We start from the raw sequence: 21493 nt of genomic DNA on the forward strand, positions 1-21493 counted from the left end.
TTTGGGGACATATGTCATGGGCACATTTATGCAGACTGGGGTGCGCGCTCGAGGCAGTAGGGGTGATTAGGAGAAAGGGACACCACGTCCATGTCGACAGGGGAAGTTCTGCCCCCAGTGAGGACAGGGGATGAGCGGGGTGAGTCTTCTGGCCCCTCAGAGGCCTCACAAGGAGAGAAAGCTTCTCTGGGCTGGTAGAACGTGGCCCCTCTGTGTCAGAGGCCACTTTGACCGCACTCTGAAGGAAATATGCACCCAGTATACCCTCCCTCAGGATGGAGCTCCTCAGAGGTAATTCGATTGTCACCTTCTGCACTGACTAAAATGTGAGATGTGCCCCCAGCACATCAGAAACCCCCAGAGGTTTCTCTCCTAGGGAACAGCCCAAATCCGCAGCCTTAGCAGAAAGCCATTCAGCCCAGCTTTCCAGGGTGTTCCAAAGGCACCGACATCTCAAATGGAAGCAACCTCAGAGGGAATGGGACTCAGAGCCCCACCACCCGGCAGGTCCCACAGCCCCAGGCTCCTGACTCTACGTCCAGTGCTTCTTCCCGCTTCGTCCAACAGGCTTGGGCACAGATGAGGACATTGCTGGCAGCAGGGGAAAGGAGAGAGGGGCACTGCAGGCAGGTGGGTGGGAAGCCAGACTAGAGACCCGGCTACCTGTCCGATCATCACGGAGAAAGCGAAGACGCCTGTGAAATAATTCAGCAGCTGGAAGACAATTTCAAAGAGCGTCTTGGGGTCGGGCAGCCCGCCAATGGTGATGAGGGTCTTCACAGCCCAGTAGTAACAGCGAATGTAACTGGAGAGAGAAGCGGAAAGGCGCTCAGTCGCCACAGGCCCCACCCTGCCGACCCCGGGTGGCTCTGACGGATGTGCGCCGTGCGAGAAAGAAAACTCTGTCCAGCTTGGAAGTGCAAGACGGCCTCTCACACCTGCGGAGGTTAGTTACAGATGGTGAGACTAAGGCCCCGGAAGGGAAAGGGAATACTCATGGTCACCCAGGGCTGGGAGTGGAACCCCGGGTGTCATCTGCTTCCCTGAGCTGTCACCCCTTGACGCAGGCATGTGAACCATTGGGAAGGGAGGCATGGGTGATGCGGTCCTACTGTGTGGTAAAAAGCCCAGGAAGTGCCCAAGCTTGTCTCATCACGAAGCAGCAAGAGTCCCTCATACACTCGTCCACACCTTCAGGCTGCTCCCTCCCAGGGGTCAGCAAAGGGTGGGGTCAGCAGGACTAAGAGACAGGAAATCCAGCCTGCTTTCCTGAGCCTTCCTGTCCTCCCACCAAGGCACGTAGGAGAGGTCCAGAGGGACAGCACAGGCCTGCCATTAAGCGCCCCCCCCGTCATACTCATCCTGGCCACCAGGCGGCGTGCGGGACTGAGCTGGGTGCAGTCTGGGAGCCGGGCATGGGTGCTGCTCGGCCACAGACAGAAAGAAAACAGGAGCAAAGCCCACAGACCTCCAGCTCCCCCCCTCCCGCCACCCCCCACCCTTTCTGGTGGGAGGAACCGTTCACTGGCATGGCACGTCTTAGGGGCCTCCCAAAGTCTTCCATTTGAATGTAATACTACTCTCAGTTTGCAAATAAGAAAATGGAGTTCCAGGGTCATGGCCTTACCCAAGTTCACAGAGCAAGGTCTAATGAATAGTTTCTGTCCTTCCCTCACTTAGAAGAGGTCTTTGAGTCCTCTCCGCCTCCTTGTGAGATGAATGAATGGATGGATGGATGGATGGATGGATGGTGGGTGGATGGATAGTGGGTGGATGGATGGATGGATGGATGGATGGATGGATGGACGAATGGATGGATGGTCTGTCACGGGCTCAGGAGCAGGGCTACAGGTGGGTTCAGCTGAGGGGAGCAGAGGACAAGGCTACTGGTGATGCAGGGGTGTTAGGCCCTGGCCCCGTTTCCGGTGCTGCCCCTCGGGCCATGTCCGATTCCCCTCCTGCCTGCTGGGGCTGCCCCAGACTCTGGGACATGTGTCTACAGGTGTGAGTGCCCCTCAGAGCACGGGCCCACTGCAGAAGGCAGCAGACGCTGATGGCCACTGCGGCCAAGGTTGGGGCATCCATACCGAGATGAATGACCGCTCCACAAAGCAGCCACACGAGGGACTGCCTGTTCTAGTGCCAACTTGGAAGCAAGTGTGTGGAGGAGGTCAAAGTACCGGCAGCTGTACTGAGAACATTTTGTGTCACTAGTGGACACAGCCCAGCCCAAGGTAAGGCCCCCCCCTGAGATGACTGACTCCCGGACTCTTTCTCCTCCTCTTGATCACCGCGGCTGAATGAGTGTCCAGGAAGGCCTGGCACTGGGCCAGTGACTCAGAGGCACAGAATCCTCAGTTGCCTCATCAAGGTGAGGGTCCCGTTATCAGCTCCATTCTGCAGGTTGGGAAACTGAGGCCCAGAGAAGACAGGCAGCCTGTTTCCTGCTAGCAGGTGGCAGCTCCAGGAGTCACAGCCCGGACTCCCGTCCCTAAAGCCTGTGCTCTGAATCTCTGGGCTCATCCCTAACCTTGACCCCATGGGCTTCTCATCTTCCCACGCTGGCCTCCCTCCCCCTCATCGCGAAAACCTTTTGTCTTGCTCTAAGGGACAGACCGGTGCTCCCCTAATTGGTTCCTCTGCTTCCTGCCTGTCCTCCCCATCCATCCTCCTCTCAGCTGTCTCTCCGAGGTCCCCCCGGGTCCTGTTATTCTCTGGCTTAAAAGGCTTCGAAAGTCAAGAGGTGAGAGGGCAGATGGGGAAGCTTTCGATAACCATCCAAGCCTTAACAACGAGGCGGGACTTTGCAATCGATTCTTCTGCAAACCGAAGACCGCTCTTAACGAGAGCCTATTAATTAAAATAATAACATTTTTTTAAAAAACCTTAAAAATGTCCGTACCCTTGACCCTGCCATTCCCTTTAGGAATTTATTATGAAGAAACAGACCAGAGGACAGAGTCATATACGAAGATGTTTGCTGCAGCACCATGGGTCACAGTGAAAAACTGGAAACCCCCTAAGCGGCCAATAATAAGGGAATAGTTAAATAAATGGTGGTGTATCTGCATGATGTTAAATTTTCTAGCAGCCACATTTTTGGAAAGTAAAAAGAAACAGGTGACATTAACTTCAATAATATATTTCAGTTAACTATCAAAATTAATCATTTCGACATGTAACCAATATTTTAAAAATCGGCAGTAAGAGAGTTTGCCTGTTTGTCCATGTCTTCCAAATCCTGTGTGTGTGTAATTTACACCTCCCGCACACCCGTCACACCTGCATTTCAAGTGCTGGGCAGGCTGGGAGCCCGTGTGGCCGGTGGCTGCAGTCCTGGACGGTGCTGCTCTGGAAGGCGAGGTTCCAGCTCCTCGGGTGGGGAGGCAGCTTGGCGACCAGGCCCCACCCACCTGCGGGGTGCCAGTCACGCACCCACGCTCCAGCCACACAGGGCCTGGCTCCCGGCTCCTCCGGACTCCGTTATTCTGCAACCCCGCCCCTTTCTCCATGTAGCTCCTTTCCCCCGCCCCTTCCCCCGGGGTTCCCTGCCCCTTCTCTTCACCTGTCAGGACCAAGATCAGACTTAACCCTCCCGGACTGACTATCCCGCCTCCCTGCCGCCCCCACTCCTCTGCAGCACCGGGCAGATGGTACATTTAAGACTCTGCAGCCGCGCGGCCTGGGTTCGAATCCCAGCTCTCCAGCTTATGAACTGGGCGACTCTGGGAAGGCGCTGCGACCTGCTACCGCATCTGTAGAATGGGGGCGATGGCGGTACCTCTCCTGTGTGATTGTCGGGAGGATTAAGTGAATTACTGTGTTAAGTGCTTAGAACAGGGCTGGTGCGTTTGAAGTATTCTCCAGGGCTTGCTGCTATCATCATCATATTATTATTATTATCGGGATCATCACCGTCCTCATCATCACCATCATCACCATCATTGGAGCATGTCCCACAATGTATGGCAGCTCCCTGGATTGACAGGTTGGTTTCACCTCGTTGGCCAGCTCCTCCACAGCTAGCGATGGCCGGGAGCTGTGCTGAGGTTTCTCTGGCCTCGTCCCCTCTCAGCCATGCCTTTAGGGTGGATGTGTACAGGCGCAGGCAGTGAATTTTCTAACTCTCCCAGACTCTGGGGTGCTGAAGGGATCTTTCCAGCAGGTCTCGTTCATGTCTCTGCACCCCTCTGCCTGGCGCGTGGCAGGTGCTCAGGAAATGTTAGCTTAGTGAGGACTTGGACACTTGGCCCTTCGATCTTATCATGTCAGTAGGTCCTTGGGGGCAAGGTGGCCTCAATGACAGAGCGGTCATAGGACTCCATTCTGGGAGTCTCTGTGCCATGAATTATGGCCCCAGAAGGAAGATTGTGGCTTACCTGTTTCCGACGCCGTCATAAACCCAGTGAGTGGAGCCGATGCCCTGATAGGCGGATGCCCAGTAATACAGACATGAGTTCAAGTGTAAACTGTAGAGCAGGTAGGCTGTGGTCCTGATAACCCTGCAGAAGGAGGACAGGCATGAACGCGGCGGCAGAAGGGGCAGCGTGACATCTTGCCCAGGGGTAGGGACACAGAGCACAAGCCAGCGCTCACCTCCCCCAATGCCCGCCCCACAGGTCCTGCTGTTGGAGTCCCATAGCCCTGCCCAGCTGCCTGGCAGGGTAGACGAGGTCTGATGGGAACCGGCCAGTGGCTGGATTGGGCCAATGAGATGCTCTTTGAGGCTGCCGGTTAGGAACGGAAGCACTTGAATAGAGAGTTGTCAAGACCGAGGGCTGAAATTGGCATGGAGCTCCATGTGCAGACAGTTCCGGGGGATGGGGGAGCCCAAGAGGGGGCTCTGTGGGGAGGGGCAGACCTGGGCAGAGAAGGGCCACTCCGTGAGAGGGGCGGAGAGGAGCTTTGTCCCCGAGTGTGGCCTGGCTGGTGCCAGGTTCCATCCTCGGACAACCACCAGATGGCCCACTGTGTCCTTAGAACTGTCGTCTCTGTGTTTGAGACCAACATGAGGCCCAGCTCCCTGGAAGTGAGAGTGAGCCATCTGTGTCTACCTATGTGTGCCCTTCTCACAATTAGGGGAAATGGAACATTCCTGGTTCTCTAAAAAAGCAAACATCTCTTCAAAGAAGGGCCAGGAAGAGGCCTGGCTTCCGTTGGGGGCGGCAAGAGCTGCAGGGCCAGGGTAGTGAGAAAAGGGAAGCGAGGTGGGTAGAGAACGCCGTGTGTGTGTGTGTGTGTGTGTGTGTGTGTATGTGTATGTGTGCGCGCACGCGCGCACACACACACGCACGTGCGTAGGGGGTCTCACCTGTAAACGTAGGCTTTGCTGAGGATGGACTCCAGGCGGTTATTAAACTCAAAGAAGGCCATGTACTGGGAGGAAGAGCAAGATATCAGGGCAGCCCGCTGTCCGGGGGGCCACACTCTACTTTCTCCTCCCCTGCCCGTACCCTGTGGGTGCCAGGACTGGGCTCTTTCTGCAGCCCCTAGTGGGAGGGGGCTAGAGAGGGAACATTCCACATCGGAGGTCCTCAGCCCTTCGAGGGGTCGGGGCTGGAAACTTTGTTTTTCTGCTCTGATGGCAGCCATGGTATCTGCTCCCTCAGAAACTACATGTAATTGTGTCCTTACAGTTTGCATGTAATTTCAGGGGACTCCTAGATCTTCTGAATCTGATCACGAAACTTTTAGGGGCACATGTGTCCCAGGTTAAGGATACTGTTTTTAATGCTTACTCGGAAAGAAAACAATTTTCTAAAGGGACAGCATCCCTAACCCTCACTTATATCCTTCGAGGCTTATTTATAACAGGAAAAGTGTAGTCATAACAATTGCTCTTTTTTACTGAGCGCCTTTGATGACTGCACTTTGCAGATGGCCTTCCAAGAATGTAGGAGTTCGGGGCATGACCTCAGCGTAGTAGAAAGTTTGTGTATAACGTGTGACTTCTCAAAAACATAATAGTCTACTGGTAATAGAAGCTTTACCGCTAACATAAAACAGTTGATTAATACATATTTTGTATGTTATACGTATTATATACTGTGTGCTTATAATAAAGTAAGCTAGAGAAAACATTATTAAGGAAATCATTAGGAAGAGAAAATACATTTATAGTACTGTACATGTTTATTAAAAAAAAAATCCACATAAAAGTGGACCCGTGCAGTTTGAACTCATGTTGTTCAAGGTCAGCTGCATGTGTGTGTGTTTGTGTGTGTGTATAGACACACACTTCTATAAGGTCTGTATCGTCATTCTCCTTTTACAGAGAGGAAATGGTATTCAGGGAAGTTCAATAACTTGCCCAAAGCACACAGCTGGTAGGTAATGGGGCCAGGGTTCAAACCCAGATTGGACTTACACTGCAAGCTCTTTCCAATCTGGATCACTGCATACATATTGTTTGACATTTGACAATAACATTGGTGGATGATGCTTTCTTAGGGGACGTGCTAGCTATCATCCAGGTGTTTGCTGTCATTTCCATCTGGATTTTGCACTGGATGGACAAGAACCACGGGCTCGAATCCCTCGCCTTTGCCTCAGAGTCGTGTCCTCTGAATGGTGCTAAGCATTAGGTGTGGGAGGTACACCCGCTCGCTACCGCCAAGGTATGGATCCCGCCTCTGCATGTGGGATAAAAACTGAGCTGTGGATCTGACCTTCCCCACTCTGATGTTTGGCTCTAAAGCAACCTTAGTGGCCCCCAGGAGGCTGGCACCTGTCAGATAAGCCCGGTGCAGCTTCCAGTTTCCCCTTTCCTCTTGGCAGCCAGGGAGCTCAGCAGCAGTTTCTACGTTCGATTCCAGCAAGAAGTGCTTGTTTTTCTTTGTGTTACTTACATTCTTCCTATTTTTTTTCTGCCATGTTTCTCTTGGCTATCAAGGAGATTGTGTTTGTCTCTTATAAATTCCCTCATTGCCATTTTGGGGACGAGGCATCAGGCATCATGTAAGAAGAGAGGTGAATTTAATTGGTCTGTCAGGAAATTCCATTTGGAAGACCACACGTACGCTGACTAGCTGTCCACACTGGTCGCATTAAAGGACAGTTGTCAGGTCTTCCCTCTACGCTGTCACTCTCACTGGGAAACCAACTGTGCCCTAGTGGCAGGAAGAATGGCTGTCATGACCTTGAGCAGCAAACAATGATGAAACAGCTGTTGGGCTGCAATTTCAAATCCATCCCAAGCACTACTTCCTGGCTCCTGTGACCTTGAGCAAGTCACCCAAGCTTTCCACGCCTCAGTTACCCTATCTTTAGATGGAGACCATCATAAAGGAGGAGTTCCTCTGTGGAGGAACTCGGTCATCGCTGAAAGTGTAGACAGTGCAGACAGACTGTCTGGGTTCAAATCCGAACTCCATTCCTTCCTACCTATGTGAACTTGGGCCAGTTACTTAACCCCTCCGTGCCTCGGACTTCCCAACACTCGCCTCGTGGGGTTGAGGAACACCATCTAATACAGGCACCACTAAGAAGTGCTAACGATTGTAAGGACCGTCCCATCTCCCCTTGGGACAGCCCTCCCTGACACCTCCCCAGTGCTGCTCAGGGCAGACGTTAAGGTGTCAGAGCCGGTGCGGAGCAGGAGGAGCGCACAGCCTTGGGTGGAGAAGCCACTCTCACCTTCAGACAGCGAGGCAAGCGCAGGAGGGGGTTCACGCCGAATTTCAGGTAGAGAATGTCCAAGGGCAGCAGGCAGAGCATGTCCATCTGAAATCCCAGTGAGACACCACAGTGTGTAAAACAGGGAGGTCCAGGGTCGTGGGGTGGGGTGAGTGACCAGGCTTCTACCTTCCGTGGACAGGAGAGCTCAGAATGTCCCAGGAGGGCCTAAAACTAGGGCAGAAGGCACTCCACCCACAGGCCTCTGCTTGGCTGCCCGGCCTGTGCCAGTCTAAGGGAAACCACACCACACCGGCATTGAGGCACCCAGGATCCCCTGAGACACCACCCTCTAAGACCCCACAGACACTTGCATCCCTAGCACACTGTACCTTAAAGCGGGGAGATTTCAGGTAGTTATTGCGCATCTCTTTTTTGTCCGTCTGGAAGGAAATGGAATAATGACCATGAAATGGCCTCAGAGCTTAATCCCTGACCCCATGAGGGCAGTGATGCAAATCCCCAAAGAGCCTCCGCCTTCTGATCAGAGCAACAGCCCCATGGACGAGAGCCCAAATGGACCAGCTGAGCTCAGGTGAAAGTCTCGTGGTCTACGGGTGGGGAGGTCGAGCCCCCAGCAGGGGGACAGTCACCCACGGTCACCCAGCTAGACTCCAACTTCTGGGATGGAAGGCAAGGCTCCTGAGCTCATTTTCTCAGCAACGCTGGTCTTCCCTGAACCATGTACCACCTTCTTACTGAGGAGCTGCCAGTGGCTCCGATCCAGCCAGGAAAGAGGTTGCCCAGGGAATGCTTCTTCGTCTAAATTGTCTTAAAGGCACAATTTCAACTTGTCTGCGCACAGTGGAGCAGGCGCTGCCCGTGTGAAATTTTGAAAAGTGACCACCTGCACAGGGAGACAGGGACCGTGCCTCCGGCTTCCGCCAAGTCACGATCGGGACTTCAGTCCCCTTTCCGGTAAGTGGGGCTTGCACCAGAGCCCGGGGTCTCAAACTGGTCCCGAGTATCATGCTCTTAGCAGGACCCACAGGCAATGTCGAGTGCCAGCCGTCACCTGTGCGAGCGCTCCGCGTGCATTACCTCAGTCGATCCTCACAGCGATGCTATGAGGCGGGAACAATTACTATCCTCGCTTTACAGATGAGGAAACTGAGTCTCAAAGAGGCGATACAGCTAGTTGTGGTAGAGCTGGGATCTGAACCCGGTCCACCTACACTAAAGGGTATTCTCTGGACCACTTCTCCATCTCTAATTCCATCAGATGGTCCAGGAACCATTTCACCCCTGGTGTGTGTAATTTGAATATATCAAAGATGTGCAGAATAAGCAACCATGATGTTGGACAAGCAGGGGCAGATATTCCCACAATCCCCTGTTCATTTATCTTGTCTATCAAAGCATCGGGGGTTGGTCCCCTGAAGACTACGGCCACAGAGTCTGCCCCCAGCCACCCCCTCTACTGGCTTGTGACTCACAATAATGTCCCCTCCTTTGACAAACTGCAGGCGTATCTGGAACACGGTGATGTCCAGGAAGTAGATGAGGTCACAGAGGTAATCCATCAGCAGCCAGAGGTGGATGTTGCCTGGCGTCTGATAAGGGAAGGCCCAACGCACAGGAATCAGCCAGCAGTTCCAGTTCCAGGCCATCACCACGAAGAACAGCCACAGGATGTACATCAGGTCTGTGCGGAAGGGAGGGGCGGGGACGTGCCAGCACATCAGCCGGACCGGCTCCTTGCAGTGGGACCGGGGTGCGGCTTTCTTCCACTTGTCTATCTGCGCCTTCCTGTAAGCACTGTATGTGATAATTCTGTAACTTGGTGGGGGTGGAGGTCGGGGTGAAATGATCTTTGTTTTAAAAATAGATCACTGATAGGCCATAACAAATCAGAGTACTCAGAGGAGGGGATGTGGGGGCATTGTTGGATAATAGCTGACTAGAAACTTCTTTTGCTTTTGTTCTTGTTGAAGTTTTTCCTAATATCTATTTCCTGCCTTACTTATGCAATAGTAAATAATGCATAGAAGATGGATGGATAGCTACATGGACAAGTGAATGGGTGGATGGGTGGGTGGATGGATGGATGGATAGATGGATGGGTGGGTGGACATCATAGGGTTACGTGGTCATTTTAGAGGCCCAGTGGACACCAGAGTTGGAGTTCTGTCCCCCAAATGACTTCTCATATAACCTGGGAAAAGTCCCTCTCTGGCACCCACTCTGCCTTCCTCGGGGAGTCAGATAAGAAAGCCAGGGAGATCCTCTGTAAACTGTAAAGTACTGTGCACGTATATGCAAAGCTGTTATTCCCAAGGGATAGAAAATGGGCTAAAAGGAAAAGGAGAGGGATTCACTTTAGACGTTCGAAGGATTTCCTCCCTTTTCTGCTCAGAGCAGCAGCTCCAGGAAGGAGCCAGCGAGAGCAGAATAGAAAGACGTGGCCAAGAGTCAAGCGTCTTGGGTCTGCCACGAACTGTAACTAACTGTGTGTTTAGACTCGTTAGCTTCCCTGTGCCTCAGTTTCCTTGTCTGTAAGGTGGGCGTGATCTTTTGTTCCTATTCCAGGGATTTTTTTTTTTTTGTTTGGGGGGGAAGGTCAAGAACCTTGGGTCTGTAGCCGCCCGGCCCACCTCTTATACTCCCTCATCCGCTCCCCTCCCAATCTCCTGCCCCTTCACATGGCATGGCAGCGACGCCCATGCCCGCCCAGGACTCACTGGTCAGCGGGTCGATGCTCTGGGGGAACTTGTACTTCTTCCAGGGGCGTCTTTTGAACTTGCAGCAGAGCATGTCACAATAGTGCTCCTCCTCCACCGGCCCTGCCTCGGCTGGCTTTGCATCCGGGGCCGGCTCTGGGGCTTTCTTGACTGGGGCTATGGGATAACACTGGTGACCATCCACCCCAGCCCTGAGGCTCAGGCAGGGGATGCTGAGAGAGGGCGAGCAACTGCAGACCCCGGAACGGGAGCCGAGGGGACCCTGGCACTATCCCACGACTGGCTACAAGCCCTGTGCACAGACACCAGGGTAAACCCCACGGCTCCCTCATTAACAGTGACCTGAGGACCTGTCCAGAAAGTTTTACCAGTTATCATCCTGGAACCGCCCCAAATGGGATGTTTCTGGGCAAGTTCGATGTTTCAGTTAAGTGTGTGCTTGTGGGTCTGTGTCTGGACTGCTTTGGCGCCCTCTGCAGGGCTGGAGCATTTCATACCCAGGACTCCTGTCACTCAGGGTCAGAAATCAGGAAAACGTTGCTCTAGGTTTTTCAGAGCAGGAATCTCAGCTCCTTCATCTCTAAAACCAGACGGACGGAATGGTATCACAGCCATTCTGCATTTCTAGGGTGATGTTGGCTAGAGATTGGCTCGTATAGGTCCAATATGGCTGTGTTTCTAGCTTAGGATCGTGAAGTCAGAATCTGCTACCTATAATTCATGTTGGCATCCTGAGTTCTAAGGCACTGTTCTCCTTTGGAAAGGCCTGGAAATGCCCCCTGACAACAGAGCACATTTCCCATTTCCTCCTGTACCTTGGAAGCAGAAAACTTTCAGGTAGCCCCATAAGAATATTGTAACCGAGGCCTCTGAAAAATAAGACTGTTCCAGAGTGGGTTGTGGACACCATCTGAGCATAAGACCACGAGATACATCCCAGGGCCCACCACCTGCCTGCCAGTGGGGAAAAGGTAGGAGGTCCACGAGGGCCCTTGCCCTGGGAGCCGGGGAGCCAACCGCATAATTCGTCAGAGCTTGGCCCTCTTCCCTCCCCTGGGTATAGAGCTAAACAGGTATATATAGGACTCCAAACGCAGAGTGGGGGTCTGGGCTTATCTCAAGCGCCCCAGCCATTTCCCTGGGGGCCACGCTCACCACGCGTTGACAGGGGGCGTTCGGGGCCCCGTCCCAGCCCTGGACTCACAGGGCTGAGGGCTCTCCTCATCAGAGGTGACATCGGGGTCGATGAGCTTCTCCTTCACCTTCTCCGTCCGCTCCTTGAACAGCTTCACCAGCTCCTGGAGCCGGTCGTTGATGATGGCGCTGTTCTGGCTGGCCGTCGAGGACGCACGGCCCTGGCCACTGTGGAAACAGCACCCGAAGGCAGGCGGGTTACGTGGGAAGGGACCCCACGCCCCTGGGGAAGAGCTGAACAGCGCCTGAAAGAGCGAATCCTGCCCCCGTTTTCATTAAACTGCTTTAATATCTCCTGAAAGAAAATTCCGTCTGAGAATCACGCTGGAGGGTACGGGGGAGGGGTGGGGAGGCAGCTTTTAGAAAGTGCACCTTGCAGGCTCTGATTCAGATGGATGGATCTGAGGAAACACTGATTCCCCTGGTGACCTAGGGGGGAACTCAGCTCAGGGCTGTTACCTCCAGTTTGGGGTTCACATGCCGTATGTGCCTGGGACAGGTTAGAGAGGGGACAGGGCTACTTTTTTAGGCTTCGGAAAGAGCCGATGGAAAGAGCGGTCCAGATACATTGTACATCCTTGTAACTTACGGGAATGTAAACTGCACCCTAGAAGCAAGAGAAAGAGAGAGGAGAGACAGACAGACAGAACAGCGGTCTGCCTGACATCCCACTCAGTGTGGAGGAGAGGGATGAGTGGGTGAGTGGACATGGGCCGCATACATGAGCTGTCCCCTGAGTGGCCTCACTCTGATCACTTCACTGGCCTGGGTATAATACTGCTGTTTTCAGATCTTTTTTTTTTTTTTTCCTCATACTTTCGAATCCCTGAAACTCAAGCCAGCCGCTCTTCTCGTGCTCAGCTGAGGAAGCCGAAATGGAAACAAGCCAGCGTGGGAGTCCCGATGGGAGGTGGGACTCGGGTGTGGCAGAGACAGGGGCTGCTCGCCCACATCCGTCATCTTCCATGAGGGGGTGGTCGCCGGGACGTGGACACCCAGCCAGGGGCTGCGTTTCCCAGGTGTGGCCACAGGAGCTCTCACCAGTGGAAGGTGAGTGCACATGCTACGTGCACCCCCAGGCCTCCTCGTCCAACAGTGGCCTGGCGTTCTCCCTTCCTAATGGTGGCCGCGGGATCTCGGGAGCCATAGAAGGTGGCAGACACACTGTTAACTGGGTCCCTGAATGACTGCATGGAGCAGAGCCTTCCACCGGCCTGAAACACTCAACGTGACCATCACACAAGCAACATCTTGTTCCCTAAGCCACTGAATCTTCAGGGTCTCCTTCTTACAGCGGCTTAGCCTATTCCCCTCCTTAAGAGCTCTCAGGGGTGATTTTTGTTATTATGCCTGATTTATACTTTATTTCTGATATTAAGTCCTAACCCTACCCTTACCTTACTGCATAAGATACGACTCCGCTGCATGATAAAACAGACCACTGGACTATGGGTAAGGTTTGGGTTTTTTTTTTTTTTTCCTGTTTCTTTAACTTTTCTGAACTTTCCACAACTCTGTTAAAACATAAACTCCAAAAACTGGAATGAAAGCTTGGCATCTCCTGTGGCCATTCCGGGAGCTGTGGCCGCGAGCAGGATGGGGATCCCATGCCAGAACCCAGGGCAGTGGCCTCAGCATCAACCTGGCTACTCAGACTCTTCAGGAAAACACCTCCCACCGGCCTGGCCCTTGGGATAGTTACATGTCAGAGACACAGCCCTTGCAATGGCCTCTCGACATTGTTCAATAAGCCAGTTGCATCTGAATCATTTGGGGAGCTTGCAAAGATGGATTCCCCAGGGCCCAATGTCTGAGCTTCTGATCTAGCAGGTCTGGGTGGGGCCTGGGAGTCTGTACTTTTAACAATCTCCACCCCATCCCCCCAGACCCTCACAGTCCTATGGCCTCCCCTCAGCCTCTCCGTTACAACAGAGCGTCTGCACAGAGATGCCTCCTCCGAGCACCGCGGCCCGTGGACACCGCTGGGCCCAGAGTGCGAGCCCATTCTGCAGGTTTTCTAGAAGCCTCAGGCCAGCCAGCAGCCTGGGCAGCAGGCCCGGCCCTGTCTCACCACTCGGAAGCCACTGGCAGAGTCTGCCTCATGGCAGAGGGTTCTTGAAACATCCTTGCTCCCCCAAACTCACCTTCTATCACCCACCCACCCTTCCGACCCTCTGAGACCCCAGAGGTGGTCCCCACTCACTCGGCGCCCTGTGGGGTGGAGGTGTCCGACCAGGCAACCACAGGGGTCTGAGCCGGTGACAGGGCCTGTAGCTCTTCAGCTTCGTCATCTTGAGAGGGCAGCCTCTTCCTGCGAGGACACAGTCGTGGAAGGAGACTTCAGCAGGGGCGGGGACCGAGGGGAGGTGAGCCAGACTTTGTCCCTGCAGATCACCCAGAGCCCAATCCTGGGTCGGGGCAGGGAATGGTGCGGCCAAAGGGTCATCCCTTGCCCTCAGGGAGACATAGAGGGAGAAGGGAGGGACACGGCCACTCTTCGGACCTCGGTCTCCACATCTGTACAATGGCCTAGCAAAGAAGCGACAGTATTGACTTGGCCTCAGGCAAACCTGAGTTCATACCCAGCCCTGCCTCTCGCCAGCGTGTGACCTTGGCAAGCTACCGAAACTCTCTGAGCCACCTCAGTGACCGCTTCTGTAAAATGGGACTAAATCTGCCCCACTCAGTGAGATGCTTATCACACAGTGAGACCTCAGCTGCATTCTGAGGCTGGGTAAGATTATGATTCTTTTCCCCATTTAAAACCTGAGAGTTCTCTGTTTGCTACATCTAGCCACCTCCGTTCTGGCAAGCTCCTGACATCGGGTGAAACATCACTCAGCGGCTCACAGAGGAGAGCAAAAATTAATGAAGGAAAACAACCATCTCTCAATCCAGCCAGGGCAGGAGCAGCTCTGGCAGCTCGCCTTTAGCTTAAATACAGTAATTCGCACAGCACTGTGCTGCACTTTACAGTTTGCCTACAGATCTAGGCAAGACCTCTCTCAGTTAGCTGGCTCAGGTGGTCCAAAACCAACTTGAACCACACAGCATCAAATATATCTCAAGAGGCAACCTTGACCAAAAATCCCACCCTTCAGAAAGGAGCCCAAGGATGAGCAGAAGCCCAAAGAGATGTTCAGAGCACCATTTAAACAGTGCCCAATAAGAGGGGACTGAGGTCCATTCTGGCGCAGGGAGCCGTGGGAATGTCACACAGCCATCATTAATGAGTGTTAAGGAGACGGCTTAGTAATACAAAAAAGGGATCACTAAATGAGATGTGGTCTCACATGAGATCTGATCTAAATCGATCCTTCAACTAAAGCCACGCGTGAAAGCGTGGTCCCATAGACAAGGTATAGAAGAGAATACGAAAAGAAAACACCATCTAGTGTGATGGGATTAGAGATGATTATTTTTCTAGCATTCTTTGGTATTTCCACTGTATTATTTAATAATAAAATGGCGAGTGGAATTTAGCATTGTCACATGTATCACCCTCTTCTAACACACAGTCGAGGGTATTTGGGGCAGGGCTACCTTAGAGAGCTTTTTATAGGGCCCTACGCCAGGAATCAGGAGAGCCAGGAAGTGGGGAGGAGGGGCATAGTCCCAGTTCTAACACCGACTCGCTGGGTGACCTTGGGCCAATTGCTTCCCCTCTCTGGCCTCAGGCTCCTCATCTGCCAAATGGACGGGTGTCACAGTGCTGTGAAAAGCCCAAGAGAAGCATAAAAGGCGACCTGTGGGTCTCTGGGGCAGATCCCGGGACTGCGAGTGTGTCAGCTTTAGCAGGTGAGGGTGGCGGCTCGGGTGAGGGCGGACTGTCTTCCACGATGAGGGGCTGGCTGTCAGCATCAGCGTCTTCCACCTGCACCTCCGGGTGCTCTTTCGTGGCAGGCACTTGGAGAGAGAAAGGAGAGGATGGTCAGAGGGAGAGAGAGACAGACGGACAGGCCGACCAGGTCTTAGGGGCCTTGTTGTGTTCTTCAAAAAAGCCACAGAAAGGATGCTTGGAGCAGCTTTTGGCAGCCTCACCTCTCAACAGAGCTCACAGGAGTGCTCCAGGCAGGGAGTGCAAGAATGCAAAGCCCAGCAGGCCCTGAGGGCCAAGCCACCCCAGCCACCTGTCCAGGAACCACGAAAGAAGCTATGACGCCACAGAAGCCACAGGAGCCCCTGGACATAGCCTGGAGTCCAGGTCTCTAAAGCCCCACCTGGTTTCCTTGGATCCGAAGAAGCATCAGAGCCCAAGGTCAGGGGAGGGGTGTAGCAGCACTCAGAGAGGGCGTGGCGAGCCCGGGGGACCCAAGTCCTGGGGCCTAGCCTAGCACAGCCAGGATCAGCTGCTTCCCCGCTCTGGGCTTCGGTTTCCACGCCTCGAGGGAGGAGTGATGATGCCTACCTAGGCTGGGGTTGGAGGGCAAGAAGGCGCCTGGCCTCACACTCTTAAAGGGCCCCAGACGAAGACATCGGAAGTTTCCGCCAATCAGGAGGAACGGCTTGTCTTTGCGGTGTGTGCTACCTCCTGGTTGGGTACCCGTTTTGGTAATTCCTTGTTTTTGAACATGCCAGGAAACCCCCAAATTTATCAACCCAACCCCTCTCCCAATCTCTGAGAGGTCTGGAGCTGCATACCCCATCTCAAGAATCGGTTCCTCCTAGATGTGGCCTTACTTACTTCAGGCTTCATTATCTACCCCAGGGACCGTGGGGATAGGTCTATCCCGAGGTGGCGTGCAGAGGACGCCGAGGGGCTGAGACGGCGCCCCCACGCCCCAGCACGCCTGGGCAGGACCTCCCCAGGCCTGGGCACCAGCAAGGCAGGCAGCGCACATCCCCAAAATGGGGAGGGGAGCATTTTGAAACGCTTGGATACGCGACTTGTTTTTTTCCTTTGATTTAATAAAGTTTCCTGTTCCCAAATGCGCAGTCAATGGGCCCTGTTGTTTGTACACCCTCATCTGAGGCTGGGGGTCCCCCCCGACCCCGTGTCTCTGGTGGAAATTACTCGAGCTCTGTGCTTCGAGCTAGTTCCACATGCCCTTTACTGAGGAGCTCCTGAAAGGGCTGCCCCCGCCAATGGTCCCCGTATCTCCAGTCTCTCAGAGACGACAGCTGGGCCAGAAATGACAGCTGGGGTCATAAGCTTAACTTTGGTAACGTCCTTCCAGAGTTTGCCATACGCCGCTCTGTCAAACAAGACTAGGTTTTGAGCTTGTCCTGGACATTGCCTTTGGACCACTTCTTTTTGGCCTTGACCCCGGGTTTTGTTCACTGGATCCTTGTCTTTCTGGGCTGACTTTCGGCATCTTTTACCTTCTCATCATACTCAAGGAGACCAGCGCTTGGAGGAGTTCGGTAGAGAGAACCCAAGCGGGTCATGAGACTTCGGGGCACCACTAGGCCCTAAGCTCCCAGAAGAAGAGGATGAGCAGGAATTGAGAAGTTCTTTAAAAAATTGAAGGTATTTTGCCAGAACAACAGAGATGCCCCAAGCTATGGACAGCAAGAGACAGCGTGAGCATCAGAGACCCCACCCGGCTTCTTGAGAGGCCTAGAGAGGTGAGCTAGGGTTGGGACGGGGGCGCCGAGGCGGCCAGGACAAAAACAGCTTCTCAGGGTCCCAAAGTACCCCACAGTGTGGCTCCCAGGCAGCAGAAAGCGCCCTGGGCTGCCCGGCCAGGAGTTTGTCTCAGGGAGCCCGGGAGGGGGCAGCTGGCCCCTCACCCCCTGAGTAAGACCCTGCAGACTCGACAGCCCCAGGAGACGAGGACAACCCCTAAACCTGGTGTTTCGTATCCCACCAGCTTGGCAGAGTGGAAACTCATGGTAGAAATTATATTGGCTTATATTACGTTAATTTATAGAACAAGAATAATATTACTAAGAACATAAAGAATAATATTCACGATAAAATTGGTTTAGAGAATAATTACATTTACTGTGCAATACTTCCTCCGTGCCTGCCAGGCATTCGTTTTACTAAACGCTAAGTGTTTCATGTATGTTCATTCTTGTACCCTTCCCGGCCACGCCATGAGGTTGTCATTATCGTTGTCCCCATTTTGCGGGAAAAGGAAACTGAAGCACAGAGAGGTGAGGGAACCTGCAGCCGGGCCGGGATTTGGACCCGGGCAGCCTGGCTCCGGGGCTTAAACCCTCAGCCATCCCGAGGCTGGGACCAGCAAACGCAGAGGCCTCTGTCTAAGCGGAACCTCATGTGGTGCCAAGCGGCCTTGCGGAAATGGGGGTCGCATTCTTGCCATGTGCTGTCTGTCATTGCCTGGTCTGAAGCATCTAAAATCATTGCGTGTCACACCATAGCCAGTTTAGCCCACCGTCCCGAAGTGTCACACAGATTGTTTCTCCAAGCGTGGGGCTCCCTGGGACCAGGGAGGACTCCAGATGGTTGAGACGGCATAGACCAGGCAAAGGACAGCGCGGAATGAGAGTGCCCCTCCTGTTTCTAGTCTCTCCAGATTCTGAATGCTCAGGGAAGAAGTCTCAAGCGGACTCTGCTATGGCCTTAACACCTCCCTGACTCACGCTAATCCTGCTTTCTGGAGAGCAGGCCCCAGCTGTGAGCCTTCGGCCAGCCACCTACTTGATTAGAAACTGTCACCTTGACTTTGTTTTCAGTGTATTCGTGATTATTTCTATCAATGCCTTCTATTTATGGCAAGCCATGCTGGTTTCCCATTTTAATAGAAATGTCAAGTTCCTATTCCTTGTTTAAACACACTTAATGAAATAGTTTTTAAAAAAGCAAATCCACTGGGGAAAAAAAACAGCAACCATAGTACAAATTGAGTCATGATTTTGTGGAAGTCGGGGGACCCTCTGGAGTGAGTGGATTTAGGGCTCGCCCAGAAGAGTGATCCTGGGTGTCGTGCCTTGTCATGGGGACAGCTGCCTGGCACCTCACCCCAACTCTGCTCACCCCCAGCCAGGAAGAGGAGGGAAGGGCAACAGTGACCTCATCTCATGAAATGTCCGGTTCTACCCGCTTACTGATCTCGGAGGCGACTTTGCCCAGTGTCATCCGAAAATAAACAGATCAAAAAGGAAAGTGGGCAGGTCTGGCTTGAGTAAACACAGAACGTAACAGGGGTGAGCCCAGAGAGGTCAGTATGTCCCCAAGCACTCCGCCATCAGGCAGCAAGTAGCAGGAGCCTGAAGGCTGCCTAGGGGACCTTGTCACGATTAAACAGGTCCAACGAGGCCTTCCCTCTGCACTGGGCTCTCGTCCTGGGCTGCCTGTCAGCACCTGGGGCCTCTCCTTTCCTGAAAGGGAATTTCCAGGGCAGATATCAATAGTCCTCAGAAATTCCAGCTCCCAGTAAACTCTCGAGGTCAGAAGATTCTGTCTGCAATGGACCCCTACATTCCTCTTCTGTTCCATTCCCCTCCGCTTATTCTCTTACCCTGCCCAGCTCTGTGCCCCAACCCTCTTGGCCTAGAGATTTGAGTGACTTATTTAAACTAGGATGTGAGTGACTACTTATATAAAGAAGATGATCAGCAGAATGTAATGTTTAAGCCAAAGAAATGAATAGCCAATGGTGGAATTTTACGCACAGAGAGAAGGGGACTAATATCCCTCAAGTCACCACAAGCACAATGAAGGCATTGATTAGCAGAGGAAGAAGGGGTGGTTTTCCATGAACCCAACTAATGGTCCCACACCATGACCGTGGCACCCGCGCAGGGAAACAGCCCAAGCCATGCAGAAGCACACGTCGCGGGCGCCAGCATGCTGGGCGGCTGAGGTCATACTACCTAGACGACGGACGGAGCTCCTGGTGGTCTTGGCGAAGCTGGAGTTGGACAAGGCTGTCCTCCGGGAGATAAGGACAGGGATGCGCGTGATTGGGGGGCGGTAGCTGGGCATGTTGGGGAGGTGGTCCACCAGGTTGGGAGGGGCAAGCCTGGAGGCCCCCTGACCAGGCAGCTGGTCCTGGACCAGGTGGTTCAGCTCCATGTCTCGGCCTGGTTTAGCCATGGTGCTGGGGCCCGGGGGTCTCAGGCAGAGGCGAAACCCTGGGGACTGCAAGGAGGAGCACAGAGTTGGGGGAGGCGGGGGCGGGGGGTTCCTCCCTGTCGGCGCCGAAACGGACCCGCCTGGTGCTCCCAGCAGCTGCGCCCAAAGTCTGCAGCATCACTCTTGTCCTTGGAGTTCAACGGCGAACGCGTCACCATGTCATGCGGCTGGCCCACCCAACAGCTCTGAGGGGCAGCCTGGAACACCACCGCCAACCCCCCCCCCGCCCCAATTTCTTGTGTTCACCGGTAGCCTTTCCCATCTCAGAATCAAAAACGTCAGAATCAAAGAACCCAGAATGCCTCAGACCCTTAGACTCACAGATTCGGGGCTCAAACATCCTTAGCCTGGTAGGACTTTCCATCCCAAAGAAACCCTGGACTTCAATTAATTTCACATCCAACCAGAAGCAGTAACTTTTCCTAGGGCCCCGGTTCCCAGCTGGGCCGCTCATTGGAAACACCTGGGGATGTTTGGAAATGTCTGATGCTGGGGCCCATCGCAGAGGTTCTGATTTAATGGTCCAGGGTCAGGTCTGGCACCGGGATTTGTAATCTCCCTAAATGATTCTGATGCGGTCATGACTGAGAATCAAGGTCAAGGCCATTGCCCCTCAAACACTATGTGCAGACAAATCACCAGGGGTCTCGTTACAGTGCAGACTCTAGTTCAGCAGGTCTGGGTGGGGCCTGGGATTCTGCATTTCCAACCAGCTCCTGCCGACGCCAGAGCTGCTGGTTCTAGGTCCACTCTTCTGAGTAGCCGCAGACAAACGGCCAGGCCTCACTGTTTCTCAGAGCATAGTTCCCAGTCCACTCGCTTCCAAATGATTTGGAGGAAAGGGTGGAGCCAGGCCCACGGGACTTGAATCTGCACCCAGGTGATCCTGGCCTTATTCATCTATGCGGGTGCAGACTTAGTAGGTTTCCCACAGGGACGTGTTGAAGGTGACGGAGGCTGTTTTTCAAAGACCAGGGAGGAAGCAAGCTCAGGATACCAGGGTCAGGACACCTGGCTCTAGTCCCGTCTCAGTCCCCGGCGGGCTGGGACACAAGCGTCACGGTACCATTATGGCCCCTCGCTCAGTGCCAGCCACAGTGCTGGGTGCCTGCAATGCACCGTCGCCCCCACTCTGCCCAACAACCCTGGGAGGCAGGTACTATTATTGCCCCGACTTTCTTGACTTGGGAGCCACAGTTAAGAGAGGTCACAGAAGTGGCTCCAGATCACACAGTGAGGAAGGAGGAGGAGCCAGGCACGAAACACAGGTCTGTGCCCTTGACCCCTTGGCCGAATCCCACCCACACGGAGCCTCAGTTTTTTCACTGGTGAATGGTCTGTCTGCCTCACAGGGCACTGGGGCACCAGTGGCCTGAGGGATGTAGAGGCTCGTCAGGCCAGGGCTCAGTGTCCGGATGACCTCAGCTCCACTAGACTCTGTCCCTACAGTCCCTAGAGTGGGAGGGGAGTGATGAATAATAGCAAAATGCATGTGCTGGGTCCGGCCTGGCGCTCTCAGCAGTAAGAAAAGCTCTTCAAGAGATGTGGAGTCCAGGACGTGCCCTTGGCAAGCTCTGGCCCCAATTTTCATTGAGATACATTACATTTGAGCCAAACTCCCACTGGCTGGCAGCCCAGAGGGCTGCATTCCCAGTGAGGGGTTGGTAGGAGGGGTTGGCTGGGAGCGGGGTTCCCCTAGGCCTGCTGGAGTCCTGGGGCCTCCGTGCAATTCCCCTGGGGCCTTTGAAATACATCACCAGGCTCTAACAATGTGGCCCCAAGCCTCAGAGGATGGGGCAGGTGGACAGGTGTGGAGAGGGTGGAAACAGAGGGAGAGAAGGTGGGGTGCCTCTGTGCCGAAGCTAATCCCAGCCTGAAAGTACCCTGGACACTCTAC

The 21493-nt window shown here is 53.8% G+C and overlaps 1 protein-coding gene across 1 annotated transcript in view; it reads right to left on the reverse strand.

The window, feature by feature from the left end:
• The window catches only part of CNGB1 (cyclic nucleotide gated channel subunit beta 1), a 54004-nt gene that overhangs the window by 12318 nt on the left and 20193 nt on the right, over positions 1 to 21493 (reverse strand). Inside the window, exons 17-27 of the mRNA XM_036232101.1 lie at positions 19335 to 19602; positions 15296 to 15455; positions 13753 to 13860; positions 11560 to 11717; positions 10356 to 10511; positions 9111 to 9319; positions 8007 to 8057; positions 7636 to 7722; positions 5312 to 5376; positions 4380 to 4502; positions 664 to 805 (exon numbers count right to left, since the gene is read on the reverse strand). Coding sequence (XP_036087994.1) covers positions 664 to 805; positions 4380 to 4502; positions 5312 to 5376; positions 7636 to 7722; positions 8007 to 8057; positions 9111 to 9319; positions 10356 to 10511; positions 11560 to 11717; positions 13753 to 13860; positions 15296 to 15455; positions 19335 to 19602 — 1527 coding nt within the window. The remainder of the gene's footprint in view (positions 1 to 663; positions 806 to 4379; positions 4503 to 5311; positions 5377 to 7635; positions 7723 to 8006; positions 8058 to 9110; positions 9320 to 10355; positions 10512 to 11559; positions 11718 to 13752; positions 13861 to 15295; positions 15456 to 19334; positions 19603 to 21493) is intronic.

Source organism: Rousettus aegyptiacus, unplaced genomic scaffold (genome assembly GCF_014176215.1).
Source record: "Rousettus aegyptiacus isolate mRouAeg1 unplaced genomic scaffold, mRouAeg1.p scaffold_m13_p_14, whole genome shotgun sequence".
NCBI classification, from domain to species: domain Eukaryota; kingdom Metazoa; phylum Chordata; class Mammalia; order Chiroptera; family Pteropodidae; genus Rousettus; species Rousettus aegyptiacus.